The sequence below is a fragment of the Meles meles genome, chromosome 13 (genome assembly GCF_922984935.1).
Source record: "Meles meles chromosome 13, mMelMel3.1 paternal haplotype, whole genome shotgun sequence".
NCBI classification, from domain to species: Eukaryota; Metazoa; Chordata; class Mammalia; order Carnivora; family Mustelidae; genus Meles; species Meles meles.
The window spans coordinates 73,434,533-73,450,303 of NC_060078.1; the positions used below are offsets into that span (position 1 = coordinate 73,434,533).

Consider the following 15,771-nt stretch of genomic DNA (forward strand, 5'->3'; position numbering starts at 1 on the left):
CACAGAGAAACCACTCTGTAATAATCAGTGAGTGCTCAAAAGGAAATTAGATAAAGAACTTAATGAGCATGTATTACCTGAGTAGATTCTTTTTTTTAAATGATGCGAAGATGGACATTATGTCCTAACTGTCTGCGAAAGCTGTCTTTAAAACTGGTGCTGTCTTAGCTACTGAGCCATGAAGTGCGTCTGGATGCAGAGGCTGGCCGGGATCATCATTCCGCCTGTCTGGAACTAAAGACCGTAAGGCTGAACAGTGTGAGAACATTGTATTCTTGTCAAGAAAGAAAATCATTTGGAAAAAAGGACAGAAACCAGGTTTCAGAGTTAGCAAGACCCGGTGGAACCCCACCTCCTCCAGGTGGGAGCTGGGCAATCCCGTGGCTCCTCGGCCACCGCCTGTCCCTGCGCAGGGCAGCTGGGCTGATCGGAGACCACCTTGTGTACTGTGCCCAGTGCTGCTCGTCATCGAAGCCCGGTGAGTAGGTTGTTGTTGACATCCCACGCCTTCCTCACACCCACGCGCCTGGGCCTCTATCCCATGACTACCAAGCCTCTCTCTCCCGGGCTGCTCATCCTTCCAGCCCAGCTCAGATGGCGGCTTCTCCAGGAAGCCATGCTGACCCACCCTGCTGAGGTTGCTGTTCTCCCCTCTGTTCTCCCATAGCACTTTGTCCCTTCTGAGCACAGACCACCACACCAGGCTGCAATGACCCTCTGTGCCTGCCTTCCTCTCTGCACTATAGATGAGAAGCTGAGTCTTTACTCCAGGCACAATAACTGAAGGCCAGCTGGATGGATGGCTGGATGGATGCACAGATAAGTGAGTGGGTGGATGGATGGATGGATGGATGGTGTAAATGGATGGATGGACAGATGTGGGTGGGGGCATAGATGGGTGGATGGACAGATGGGTGGATGGACAGATTGATGGATGGATAGACAGACGTGGGTGGATGCAGGGATGGATGCGTAGATGGATGGAGAGACATCTATGGGTAGATGGTAGATGCACAAATGGATGGATGGCTGGGTGGGTGGGTGGACGGATGGATGGATAGACAGATGGGGTGGGTAGATGATGGTGGATGGATGGATGGATGGACAGATAGGTGGGTAGATGGACAGATAGGTAAGTAGATGCATACATGGATGGCTTGATGGGTGGGTGGTCACTTGGATGGACAGATTTCCTATGTGCTAAAATCAGTGTCATTCTGAGTTCTACTCCTTTTCCCTCTGAGTGACTGACACCTGTGCTCACCATGCTTTTCTTCCTAAAATTCTATTCTCCCCTCAGCTTTGTGGACTGTGCCTTTACCTCTGAGGGTCTCTCTGCACAAGCCTTCCTTGTCCATGTGGAGCATGGACATCCTCGTGCACCACAGACCCCACCTTGTTTTTCTGAGCCCAGCAAGCCTCCCCTGACTCTGCTAGTAGACTCTGCCAACTCTGGCTTCAACTAAGCCAAAGGATACATTCCCTCTCACCTCAGTGGCTTGTCCAGGGATGGGCACATGCCACAGCCAAGGCCCCTCAAAGTCCTTGTGCAGGATTTTTCTGACAGGTTATAGTGGGGAAGAGTCCGTCTTTGATTATGAGGTGACAGGATGGGTGCACTGCAGCTGTGGGGGCGGCACTCACTGAGAAACAGGATGAGAAGGAAGCAGAAGGAGCAGCGAGGTGACAGTGTAGCTCCGGTGACACTGTGCCCAGCATCGTGGCCGTGTCCAATTACCCCGCCTCCCCAGACCTGAGTTAATACAACCCCCCTCTTCTGGCCTAGCCACTTCAGCTAGGTATCTCTCATGGGACCAAAAGAGTCCCAAAGCACACAGCCTGCAAACACAGCAGGGCCCAAACAATTCACGTCCTCTTCCCCCAGCTCCAACCCTAGAGACGAGTCTGTCCCTCCTTCTCCTATTCCCCATCCTGGCTACTAACGCCATCATCTCTGCCTGGTCACCAGGCTGGAGAGGCCCACATTAGCCTCTGTCCATGCCAGGCACTCCCAGTAAACCTTCAAGTTCTCCCTTCCAGGGTGCCTCACGCTTCCCAACTATCATCTTCTTCTGGTTCATCTCTCATCCCGCTCCACTGTAAGAACCTCCCACCTGCCTCCTGGACTCTCCCCAAGCTGATCCCCTGCACACTGGCTCCTGGGAGCCCTCTGAGGCCCAATTGGTCATGCCTCTCTTCCTTCCTAAAGCTTCAGTGGATAAAGTCATACTTCAACAAGGCACTGGACACTCCCAACCTCTTGTCTTGTTACCGAACAGATGCTTCTCTCTCCAGAACAGTCTTCAGGCCCCTACTCCCACCTCCACCATGGCAACCTCCCTAAACCGAGTACCTTCCCTCTGCGGGACTTTCCCTGCTTCTCACCCACCGAGGCCCTTGGCTCCCGAGACCCTCCGCTGGGACACCTCGCCCCCTAAAGAAATATGGGCTCTCTCTTTGGGCTTCCTGGGCAGACTCGATTCCATCCTTCTTCCGCCCACCTTCATCCTGGAGGACGGTCATACACGGTTCTGGAACCAAGACTCCATCTGTCCACGCAGCTCTGGTAACTGACAGAATGTGCAAATATAAAGTCTCTGACACTTTGTCTCGGGCCGAGAGAGGCAAAAGCGGCATTGGTGAGGACGTGGGCAGGTGAGGTGGGAAGAAGGTGAGGCAGAGACACTGGGCTCTGGGAGGCGCTGGGAAGGGGTGGGCAGGAGAGAGACAGGATGTGGTATAAATCTAGAGGGACATTTTTTTAGCGACAGGCTCCACTAGGAGCAGACAAATGGCTCCATACCCGCCTCTGCCAAAGGAGAGATAAGGAAAGAGATACGAGGTGACAGGATAGTGCAAGCTGTAGCGGGTTCCGCCTGATTCACCCTTCAGGTTACCCCTGTGAGCTCTGACACCACTTCCGCTTCCGGTGTGGACTCGCCGCCTGCCTCCAGAGTGCACAGGCCAGAGGCGGGGGCTGGGGCCTGGAGGAACCGACTAGAAGCAGGTTCCTCCCCCTGTTGCACTCAAAGGCAGCAGCAGCAGAGGTCAGAGGACAGCCTGGCTCTTCTCTAAGGATCCTGATGTTGCCCACACACAGGAGCTCCCCCCTCAAGAGTCTCGGAGGGGACGGGTTCCAGCACAGTCTGGGTGGCGGGCTGCTCATGCAGGTGGGACACATCAAAAACCTAGCCGTTTGCCACTCCAGATGCATGGCTAAAGACTCCCATGTAATCATTTGAAATAAAAACTGCTCAAATGAACTGGAAAATGTTTTACTTGTATTTTCTCATATTCCCGAACCTTTCTTTCCATGGTTCAAAAGTCTGCATTGTCTAATTGCTGATTTCCATTTGTGAATGAATCAGCGTAAAATAAAATTAAGTGCCAAATTAATCTACCCATCTAGTTTTAGGCATTAATTATCCTCCGAGCCATTTTCTCCCTGTGTTTGCCACATGTTGAGACAAGCCCAGATATAGTAATATAGAAGAACCCAGTCTGCAACTCAGGAATGCAGCCCAAGCCACGGAGGAGACGTCCTTGATCTCTAAGATCTACAGTTTACCGTGCGGAGGGGATCTGATTCTAGGCAAACGAAACGCTCCTCACCTTTTAAAGGTTCACTAACATCTGTCAGACTAAGTTACTGGAGCAGAAATCTGTTGGATGGTTTTGTAATGTGTTTCTCAACTGCCCAGTTAATAAATTAACAACAACACATTTCCTCTAAGGGTAACAGAGTCGGGCCCAGGGTGGAGAGTGGAGCTCTCCACCTGCTAGGGCAGGATTTTTGAAAATTACATAGCCGTTCTTCTGAGGCTGTATCAGAGAGACCTTCCTGGTTCTGCTAAAAACAAACAAAACTAAACACAACCAAAAAAATGGGTCTCCAGGAGACAACTGTAGCCTCCTCAGTCCCCGGGAACAGGTAGAATCATCTACTTGGTGACCTGATCGAAGCCAGCATTCCTGGAAACTATGGGGGACACGGAGCCAAAGCACCAGGACGGGCAAGTGGATGGGGGACAGAGGGCACAGAGGCCCTGATACCTCCTCTTTTGAAGTTCATTCAGCATTATCAGAATCTTTCCAGAAGTAATGAGATATCCCTGACCGAGCACTGTTGCACCTTAAAAAGAAGGAATTTCCACAATAGGAGACGACAGAGATGAACCTGGAGGAATTTATGCTAAGGGAAATAAGCCAGTCACAGAAGGACAAACGCTGCATGATCTCACTTACACGAGGTGTCTAAAACATCCAGCCCATGGAAGCAAAGACCGTATCACAGTTGCTGAGAGATGGGGGAGGGGAAGCAGGGACCCGCTAATTCGTGTATGGAAATTTCAGTAATGCAAGATAAATGAGTTCTAGGGATCTGCTGCACAACACTGTCCCTACAGATGACACCACCAGACCGGGCGGTCAGAGGGTAGATGGCGTGACAAGTGCTCTTACCATGATACATTTTTTTTAAAAAGGAGGAAGGAAAGGGGAGGAAGGAAGGAAGGAAGGAAAAGGAAGGAGATGCACCGCTGCAGTGTCCACTTTGGAAGGCTCTGCCAGTAAAAGGGAAGTCTTAGTTGGTGGGTGGGCTCTGGCTGGAACGTCTTAGGACACCCCCCCCCCCGCCCCCAGCGCCAGGGCAACACATCATTCTTTGGGAAACAGCAGCTCCACACTGAGCATGAACGAAGTTACTCGGGTGCCCAAGGTTGCCCTTGTGAGAATGGCCCAGAAGGGTCCCGCCCGCAAACCACGAACCCTCTGGGTTTTTCTCAACAGCGACACCATGAGGCAGCACCTAAAGCCACAGGCAGGTGAGCTGGTCCAAGGCCTCCGGCTCACTCTCCGCCTGGCATGGGAAGCAGAAGGGGTTTTGGAGTAGAACTCTGTCGCTCTTAGCCGAGAACAGAAGGGGGCATACTCCAGAGGAAGATGCCAGACCTCTTGGTAATAAAATTGAGCTGAGGCATCTTTTTTCGTTAGAAAAATAAAGGAGAGATGAACATATTTGAGCACCCAGAGCTGGTGAGCAAGTGCGGGGTTTGTTTTGGATTATCAGACTTCAGGGGAAAGGAGGTAAGGCGGAGGTTTAAATTATGCATCTGTAACAACCTGCAGCAGGAATAAAGGACGATGCCTCCTTTATGGCCAAACCCAGTCCTGACATCCTTCCAGGCACTAAGGAAAGCAACCAGAGGGATGACTGGCAAGGGAGACGCTGTGCTTCAGGGGAAGAATGTGTGCCTTTTAAATTTCACCACATCCCCCTCAAAATACCTCTGCATTTGTTGTTCTAGAGACAAGCTTGGAGGCCCCAAACCCCCCAAGAGGAAAGGAACCAGTCAGCTTCTCTACAAGGGAAAGGAGAAAAGAAAACAAAGTCAAAAGGGGAGGCTAGCGCTGCATCTCTTCTATGGGAAGGCACAAGCAGGAGAGAGACAGGTTTTGCCCAGGGGCGGCTGGACGCTGACGGAGGAACCCGTGTGCTGCGACCAGGAAACCAGCAAGTGCACGGGGAGTTTTAATGAGCCCAGGCAGCTCTGCGATGGTCGCTGATGCCGAGATGGGAGGGGGCATCTGAAAGTGTGAGCTTTCAAAGAAAACTGTTTTTAGGAAGCAGTGTTTCTTCTTGCTGTCCCTTGCCTTTTGGAAGACTCAGATCAGGCCTTCGGTCATCCCCTCTGCGACACCTCCCTGTCTCTGGTGGGTACGCGTCAGATCACCTGTCATGCGAACCCCGCTGGAGCCCCAGCTCCAGAATCCCAGCTACTGCTCGGGGAGGCAGGCACTAGAAGGGCCTCCCCAGGATGGACAGAGGAGGGACAGAATAAAAGGGATAGGAATAAAGACAAGATTAATAAAATACGATGAAAGAAAACACCCTGAGCCTACCCAGCAGCTGAAATTACATTTACCACATCTGACAGGGAGGAGGTCATCGTGAGTAATACGTCCAGACCTTGGAAAGAAATTATGGCCTAAATCCCTTACCGATGGGTACCACTGGGGAAGGCACTGGTTACCTTCCCGGGGAAGTCTCAACACAGGCTATAAAATCCTTCAATCCTGCTGAGACAAATCTCACTTGGTAGCACCCCTGGGTGGTGCAGAATCGGGATTTCCAAACACCTTTCTAGTCATGTGCACCTGCACTCCGCCGTGAGGCAGCTGTGGTCACAACATCCCTGCCTTGGTGTGACCAGGCACAGTTCTTACCAGGCAGGACTGTCCTGCGGCTCCCCCAGGACATTTCTGCACCATCAGCCGATGCTACTCTCTGCCACGGAGGCTGTGTCAACACAAATAATTCCTGGACCCTTCCTGGCGGGTCAGTCTGAGCCCCAAACAGCACCCAAATCACCCTGTTATCTGCACATTCCTTCTGCCATCTCCCCCAGAATACCCCGAGTTTCCCAACTCCCAGCTACTTCTCACTACAGCTCAGCAAAAAAGCAATCTGACTTAGCGAATTTACACCAACCTTCCAAGGATACTTTAAAGATTTTATTTACTAATTTAGAAAAAAGGGAGGGGCAGAGGGAGAGAGAGAATCTCCAGCAGACTCCAGGGTGAGCACAGAGCCTGACACACGGCTTGATCCCACAACCCTGAGATCAGGACCTGAGCCGAAATCAAGAGTTGGATGCTTCACCGACTGAGCCACCCAAACGCCCCAAGGAGTCTCTATTTTGCAGTAACGCCGATGAACTGCTCAGGGTCGGCTTTCAGCCCATACAGGAGCTGTCTCAGACCTCCTCTGCAGCTTGTGTGCAAGACCAACCTCATGAGAAGAGAAGGGAGAGCCTCCTTCACCTCTCCCACCCCCCGGCCGCTGCTCAGCGGCCTCACGCATCACTCCATTCCCCCCACTGTACAGCTTCCTGTCTTGAAGCCGCCTGGTTTGGACCCTTCAGTGAAGAGGACAACATCTACCAAAAAGACAGGGAGGAACTGTATCTGTCTGGCTTTAAGCCAGGGAAGATCCGAGAAACTCAGTCCTGCTCCTAGAAGAGGGATGTCTTCTGCTCTAAGACTAATGGGGCACCAGGAACTTGAGTTTCAAATCCAGGGGTCTTCACAGGAGGGCTGTTCAGAACGTCTGCTCCCTCCCAGCCTGCTCCTAGGCTTCTCCTCCTGTCCCGCTCCTCAACCACATTCATCTCCAGCAGGGGGTTCTTCTAGTCTCTGGCTAATTAGCTTCCCCAAGTTATGGCTGCGTGGGGGACCTGCCTCATCCTTCCAGCAAGCTGCCCTTGCTTCTAGCCCATACCTAAGAAGATCTCATGGAAACAGAGGTCCAGGAGGGTGAGAGCCCTTGGAGAAACTGCACTGTAAGAACACCTGACTCCTCCCAGGACACAAGTGCCCATCTATCTGTATTTTATCTCATATAGCAAGTCACCTGCTTTTAAAAAAAGTGGAGGGACGTTACTTCCAGAAGAATCTTCAGCATGTGAGAATTCTACAGATAATGAGGACTTTTAATTTTCTTTGGTCCCTACTAGAACTGATTTAAGGAAAGAATGGGATGCCATTGTCAGTTCTACTCAGCTCACCAGAACCTTCAAAATACAACATTTCACCCCTTGCTCTCTGCTCTTTAGAAATGGGGAGCCTATAAGCAAACAAGCACATAGTTACATCCTCCTCTGTTTGTCCGCCTGTGAACATTCATGGAGTGCACAGGATTCTGTCAGAGATGGCGTTCGAAGGCTCCTAGCTCTGCCCCGGAGACAAAACACAGCTGTTGTCAAAATGGTGCCCCTTCTGAACCTCCAGCAGGGGATCCCGCCCCCGTGTCTGAGAGCAGCATGCTCATTGCCGCAGGCTACAAAGACTTAGTCTCTGCTGATCAGAATCGGCTTGCTTCCATCAGCAACTAAATTCAACCCCAAGTCTTAGAAGGACACCCATCAAATTATTAAGTGGGTACAGAGTGAAAGGGGTCAGCTACTTAATTCTATATTCCTTAAAAAAACAAAAACAAAAAACAACAACAAAAAAACCATGGAGAGTATGTTCATGGATTCCTTCAAAAATTAAAATACATTTTTTTAAAAATGGCCCAAAAGGCAAAGGAAGCCACAGTTTTCAACAACAGGGCCAGGCGTAGCAGGGTTTCCACTGGGAGCTGAGCGGGAGGGTGCCCACTTTCCTTAGCCACGTGGATGACTGAATGGCCTGAGGCATTCTGGGAGTTCTTTTCAGGGATGGAACAGCTCAGGCTCTCTCCATGGTCTCTCCCAGACTTAGACCTTGACTGTCAAGAGACTCTCTATTTGCCATTCCCCGCACCCCCAACTGAGTCAACCCCTAAGATCCCAGCAGCAGCCCAGAGTTTGCTGAGTGGGCACGAGCCTTCACGCTCACCTGGCCTCAGGTGACCCTCTGTGCTTACTAAGCACGCCTCAAAGCGTTCCCCAGGTTAAAGACGGGAACCTTCCTCATTAAAAGAGCCTGACCAGCTCCAGAAGAACCCGGGGCCGAGGACAGAGGTCAGTTTCTGGCCTGTGGGCTCCACCACCTGCCCTCCCCTTGGCTTCCCCAGCTCCACCCGCCGCCCCATAGAAACCCAGAAAACAGGAGCTCGGGCAGGGAAGCAGCCACGAAGGTTCTCCCGGCCGAGCTCATTTATCACCCAGCCGCCGGCGCCCGCTTACCTGCAGATGTAATTCGTCTTGCAGGAGTCCTGCAAATTCAGGCAGTTGGGCTTCTCCCTCTCCTCGTAGGAGCACACGGGCACAATGGTCTGCCGCCGCCGCTCGGTGCACGCGATGTCCCGGCAGGAGCAGAAGAGCATCCCGTAGCTGTGCTTGGCCGGGACCTTGTCGAAGAACTGCCGCAGGGCCTTGTGGCACTTGCGCCGGTTGCAAACCTCGTTGGACATGCTGGTGGTGCACGGGGTGATGTAGGCGGACCGGTACTTCTTGCAGGTGTCGTCGAGGTTACAGGCCTTGGCGGCGTCCAGGCAGTTGTTCCCCTTGGGCACGGGCTCCACTGCAGAGGAGAGAAAGGCAGCCGTGATCCCAGGGTGGGGGAGCCCCGCGGCTCACATTTGCTCTGTTCTACCTGAGGCTTGGCCATGTCCCGGGCGATGCTGGGAGCTCTGATCAGCTCTGTGTCTTGAAGCTAATAGGTAATGAGTTCATGACAAGGAGAAAGTAGTGCAAAGGCTGGGAGCCCAGGGAAGCCCACAAGCCCCTAGCAGTCCCTTAGATGGATAATTAGGTGATACTGAGTGAGGCCAAAAGGAGCCAAAGGAGCTCAGGCACCTGCCTGATGAGGTATAAATAAGGCAACAGGAGAACACGTTTCCAGCTCCTGGTTGGTAAACTAAAATTAGGATAAAAGAAAAAGGCAACAAATTATATACTTGTTCATTATACAGTATATAAAATGATATGCTGAATGTAAGTATAATTGTCATGCAATCCTCCAGGAATATAATTATGTAATAAATGCATATAGTACATGCTAATTACTATATGATTACAGAGTAATTACATGGTTATTTGAGCCCAGAAGACAAAATATTACGCCAACTCTCTAAACAGGAAGAAGTAACTACAGCGAACTTGTGTTTAAGTTCTAGCTCACAGGCCATTGGAAGAAAACCAGAATACATTACGTGAAAATTTGCAAACCTCAATTACCACTTAACTTGCCACATACAAAATGTGGGATCCATGAGTATTGAGGGCTGCAAACTAGAAAAATTTAGCTAGGATTCTGGATAGGATTTCAATGGGCTTATAAACCATAGGCCTCAGGAATCTCACAAAACATATGTTGCCTTCTACCCAAGCTCTCTGTGCTTGTGCTCAGAGAAACAGGGCTGTCCACTGCCACGCTGCCCACTGTGTGGCCTGGAGAGAGAGCATAGGGGAAGCAGGGTCCATTGCAGTAGCCAAGTGGACTGGCAGACAGGACCAGGCCCAATGCCACAAGTTAAAAGATGAGCAGACAAGGGAAATGTAGCTTGACACCATGACACAGGTGTTTTCACAGGAGGAAAGTGATGGAAAAATCTTCTAGGGCCTGGTTATAGGGTGATCCATGGAAAACTGATCATTTGGTGTAGCAGTGACCTTCTGGAGACAGCAAAGAGGTAGAAGACAACCTCACTCAGTTGTGAGAATTGTCCTCCCCACACCCTTCCACTAAGTTCCTGCTCAGGCCTCGGCCCCTGCTTTGGTTCTGGGACTCCCTTTCATTCTCCTTGTGTCCTGGTCAGTGGGGGCCACCAAGGCATTTGGGAAATTACAAGAGGCTAGAGAACTGATAAGAGAGGAGAAAGGGTCCAAGTGGGTTGGGCCGGTCTGAAAGACAGGGCAGTGCACTTGGTGTACATTCAAAGGGCACATGGAACATTCTCCAACCTGAAACAAAGAAGGAGATCCTGCCAGCAGCGTGACAACAAGGATGAACCGTGAGGACATTATGCTAAATGAAATAAACCAGTTATAAGAGGCCAAATACTATATGATTCCACTTACAGGAGGTTCCTAAAACACTCAAGCTCAGAGAAATGGAGAGTACAATGCTAATAGCCAGGGGCTTGAGGAGGGGGAAATGGGGAGTCTCTATTCAAGGGGCATCAAGTTTTAGTTATGCAAGATGAGTAAGTTCTAGAAGTCTGCCGTCAAACGTCATGCCTACTGCCAGTGGTGCTGTATTGTACACTTAAAAATCTGTTGAGAGGGTAAATCTCATGTTAAATGTTCTCACTACAATTTTTTTCTTAAATGTAAGTAAGTGAAGGGTACACAAAGCAAGTCTACATTTCAGGGAGCGAGAAAGACTCCCTGTTTCATGATGGTGTGTCTTGCTTGAAGAAAGCCCAGTATGCAAAAGTCTGAAATCACCCAATTATACCCTGGCACCACGAGGCACCTATTATGCCGTAGGTTCATGTTTCTGTGATGACGTCTGAATCCAACAATTTAATGTGAAGGCAATAAACAAAACATTCAGCCCTTCCTGGGTAAGCACAACAAGAAGCCAGCGGCTGCACAGAGATCCCTGCTGGTTTAACAAGCACACCTGGTACATTTTCTCCATCACGACCTTCCCAGACCAGCTTCTCTCTGGCTCCTGTTTTCACACTCAAGCTCCTCTGCACTCAAGAAATGAAATGTGCACCATGTGCCCGGGCGGGATCACCAGGACCTACAGGCCTTGGTAACCCTTCTAGCCTTTTCCTCTTTTGAGACATTTAATGTTGTGCTGTTGGGCCCGTCAACAACAGTGGTTTATATTCTCAAAGGTCTAGAGTTCCACAGAAGATTTCTAAAATTATCCATTTTTCATGAGAGTCTAAAATAAATTAATATGACCAAAGACCAAATTCTGGGCAATCTGGATTAGGCCCTGAAGGCGAGATACGGGAACATAATTTTACTGCCTGCATTTACACTTGTCCTGGTATTAAAGGGTGCTTTACGATCTCTAGCTAAAAAGGAAAGAACAGAGGTGCAGAGGTGCACCTAACACCTAAATGACGTAGCCAGTGATATAGGAACAGTTGACAGAAGTTCAGATGGAGGAAAATGGCGGAAGAATTAAGTCATCACATGACAGCCAGTAACACAGGCTGATGACAGCCAGTAACACAGGCCTGCTCAACTCCAGCCAACTCAGGCTGACACGGGAGTATATCCCAACTGGAAGCACTGATTTAGCTTCAACAAAATGGTATTTTACCCCTTACCTTAATGTCATTAACTTGCATTTCATTGTTTACAAAGTTCTGTTCATATTTCATTTGTGTATATTGCTTTTACAGTTGTGTAAAATTACAAAATAAAGGTTTACAGTTCTATGTTCATAAGTGTCAAATAAACTTATAGTAAAAATAATAAAACTCAACACATGAGGTCCAGGAAATTTATTTTTCTCTCTTAAAGTAGTCTGTATAATATCAGTTTTTTAAAAAATTGGTCTGGAGAGAGGCTCCTTGACATGGGTCTTGGCAATGAATTTTTGGATATGACACAAGCAACAACATCAAAAATACACAAATGGGATGACACCAAACTAAAAAGCTTCTGCACAGCAAAGGAAACCATTAATACCATGAAAAGGCAGGCTGTGAAATGGGAGAAAATATTTGCATATCATATATCTGATGGGGGTTAATATCCAAAATGTATAAATAACTCATACAACTCAGTAACAGAGTAATAATAATAATGATAATAATAATAATTCCATTTAAAAATGAGCAAAAAACCTAAATAAACATTTTGCCAAAGAGATATTCCGATGGCCAACAGGTACTTGAAAAGATGCTCAGCATCACTAATCATCAAGGAAATGGATATCAAAACCCCATTGAGCTATCAAAGCACACCTGTTAGAAGGGCTAACATCAAGCCAAGAAATAACAAATGATGCAGGGAAAAGGGAACCCTGGGCCCTGCAGGTAGGACTGTAAATTGGCACAACCATTATGAAATTTTTCTTTGAAAAATTAAAAATAAAACTATCATGTGATCCAGCAACTCCACTTCAAGGCATACATCTGAAGGAAACCAAATCACTATGTCAGAGATATCTGAACCCCTATTTTCACTGCACTGTTATTCACAATAGCCAAGACATGGAAACAAATCAAGTGTTTGTTAATAGATAAATGGGTAAAGAAAACATGATGTATATACACACAATGGAATAATATTTACCTGTAAAAAAGGAAATCCTGCTATAATAAGTAACAAAAGTCAGATAAAGACAAATACAGTATGATCTCACTTTGATGTGGCATCTAAACACACACACACACACACACACACACACACACACAACATCAAAAAAACCACACTCATAGAAAAAAAAAAAAAAGATCAGCTTTGTAGTCACCAGTGCAGGGGAAGGTGAACTGAATGAAGGTAGCCGAAAAGTACAGACTCTGAGTTATAAGATACATATGTAATGGGAAATGTCATGTACAACATGATGACTATAGTTAACAATGTTCCATGTTATATCTGAAAATTGCTAAGAAAGTAAATCCTAAAAGTTCTCATCAAACACACAAAGACAATTTTTCTTTTTCTGTGTGTGTATCTATATGAGGAAACAGATGTAAACTAAACTTGTGATTATCATTTTGCAATATAGAAGTCAAGTCATTATGCCATACATTTCAAACTTATACAGAGCTGTCTGTTAATTATATCTTAAGAAAATTAAAAGAAAAACATTGGTCTAGTGTATTCCCGTTTTATTACAATAATGTCAGCTTTCTTTTTAAAGTTGGTAAAACTACATACATCACTATTTTTTTCTTCTTAATGTTATCAAAAAGAAAAGCTATATCTTAAGGCAAAAGCTCTGTACAAAGTGGGAATACAATGAATTATTTTATGTCCAAACCAACTGCTTAAATCTTACTTCATTTAGCAAACCCACTTTCAGCTGATTCAGTTTGCATCAAGACATAACCCAGCCAGAGCACCATCTCTTTACCATTATTTCAGAGCCTGTGACAAATTCCAGAATGCACAACCTGGAACATTCAGAGAAGCAAAAAAAAAAAAAAAAAAAAAATCCCAAAAACTGTATTGATGTCCTGCGCACAGGTCAATGTATGAATGGCTTTTTGTTTCTGATTCTCACTCACACAAAATATTCTCATGACCCTTTTTCCAACTTTTTATGTGAGGCCAGTCTTACCCAAAAAGCAGAACCTGATGAAGACAAAAGAAGAAAATTGCAGACTAATATTCCTTACGTAGATTCAAGAAGTTCAGTAGATAGCATTTAGCAATATGTTAAAAGGATAATGTACCAAGATCAATTTGGGTTTATCCCAGAATGCGAGGCTGGTTTAATATTTAAAAATTAACATAATTTACCATATTAACTAGCAGAAAGAAAACCATATGGCTGTTTGAGTGGACAAAGAAAAAGTGTTCGACAAATTTCAGCACACCTTCTACAATAAAAAATGCTCAGCAATCTAAGAATAGTAGAAAACCTTAATCTGATTAAGGGCATTTATGAGAAACCTACAAATAAAAATCATATTAATAGTGAAATATTGACTTTCCCCCCATAATGTTAGAAACAAATGAAGGCTATTCACTCTTACCACCTATAGTCAACATTGTTGGACTAGGACTAGAGATCCTAGCCATTGCAATAAAGCAATGAAAAGAAATAAAAGGTGTAGAGATTGGAAAGGATGACATTTCTATTTGCAGATGACTTGGAAAATCCTAAATAATTTACAAAACAACTATTAGAATCAGTAAGTGTATTTATCAAAGTCAAAGAATATAAAATTATATATAATAATCAGTTGCATTTTTTAAACTCTTAACAAAATTTTAGGAAATAAAATTTAAAAACGTAATTTCATTTGTAAGAGAATCTAAAAAGGAGTGCTTAAAAATGAACTTAACAAAAGACATGCAAGATCTCTACACTGAAAACTAAAAAGCACTGCTGAGAAAATTAAGGAAGACCTAAATAAATGGAAATAGATACCATGTTCATGGATCAGAAAACTCAGTATCATTAAGCTATCAATTATCTTCAAATCATAATATGTTTTGACATTGGCAAGTAGATTCTAAAATTTATATGGAAATGCCAATGACATTGTAGAGTCAAAGCAATCTGAAGAACAACAAAGTTGAAGGAGTTTATACTGATCCCAAGATTTACCATAAAGCTGTAAGTATCAAGACACTGGAGTACAACCCAGGCATAGACAAGTCAATAAATGGAACATAAAACAGAACTTGGCTTAAATACACCCACACACCTAGAGTTATTTGTTTTTTGACAAAGTCACTAAATAATATCTAACAGAGAAGTTCTCTTCAACAAACAGTATTAGAATAATTAAAAATCAATGTAAAAAAAAAAAACAAAAACAAAACCCTTACTTCACACCATACATAAAAATTAATACAAGATGGATCACAGACTTAAACCTAAAAGTCAAAATCACAATTTTTTTATTAAAAAAAAAAAAGATGATATTGGAAGTAGGCAAAGGCTTCTTAGAGAGGACCACAGAAAGCCACAACATAAATGAAGAAAATTGGTATGTGAGATTCCAGTAAAATTAAAAAGCTCAGCTCATCAAAAGACAGTGATAAAAAATGAAGAAAAGGAACAGACAAATCACAGACTAGAAGAAAGTAATTGCAAAACACTATCTGATAAAAGACCAGTATCTAAAACATTATGTAGAATACCCAGGACTTAACAATAAGAAACAATCCAATTGAAAAGTGGGTGAGCAGACACTCCACAAAAGAAGATATAGGAATGGCCAATAAGCACATGAAAAGCACTCAGGATCACTAGTTACCAGGCAAATAAATGGAAAAGAAAACCACAATGAGATCTGCTATACACCCACCACAGTGGTTAAAATTAGTCTGACAACCCCAAATATTTTCAAAGATGTTGAGCTTCTCCATTGTTGGTGGGAGTGTAAAAACGGTCCAATCATTTTGGGAAGATACTGGGCAGGTTTTTAATAAAAGGAAGCATACCACTATCCTATAACACAGCATTTCCACTTCTAGGTATTTATCCAAGAGACATGGGAATATATGTCCATAAAAAGACAGGGATAAGAGTATACAATTACACTATATTGATATAATCAAAACTGGAAAAACAGCTCATGTATCCATTAATAGGAAAACAGCTACACAAGCTGTGGTCTATTTGTACAGTGGAATATCACTCAGAAGTAAGAACTCATGAACTATGGGATACACACAATAGCATGGATAC

At 45.7% G+C, this 15,771-nt stretch overlaps 1 protein-coding gene across 5 annotated transcripts in view; it reads right to left on the reverse strand.

Annotated features, from left to right (window-relative positions):
• Nucleotides 1-15,771, reverse strand: part of GFRA1 (GDNF family receptor alpha 1) — a 210,783-nt gene that overhangs the window by 58,171 nt on the left and 136,841 nt on the right. For all 5 annotated transcript variants that reach the window (XM_046027298.1, XM_046027296.1, XM_046027299.1 and 2 more), the window contains one exon: nt 8,670-9,006. In XM_046027298.1, coding sequence (XP_045883254.1) covers nt 8,670-9,006 — 337 coding nt within the window. The remainder of the gene's footprint in view (nt 1-8,669; nt 9,007-15,771) is intronic.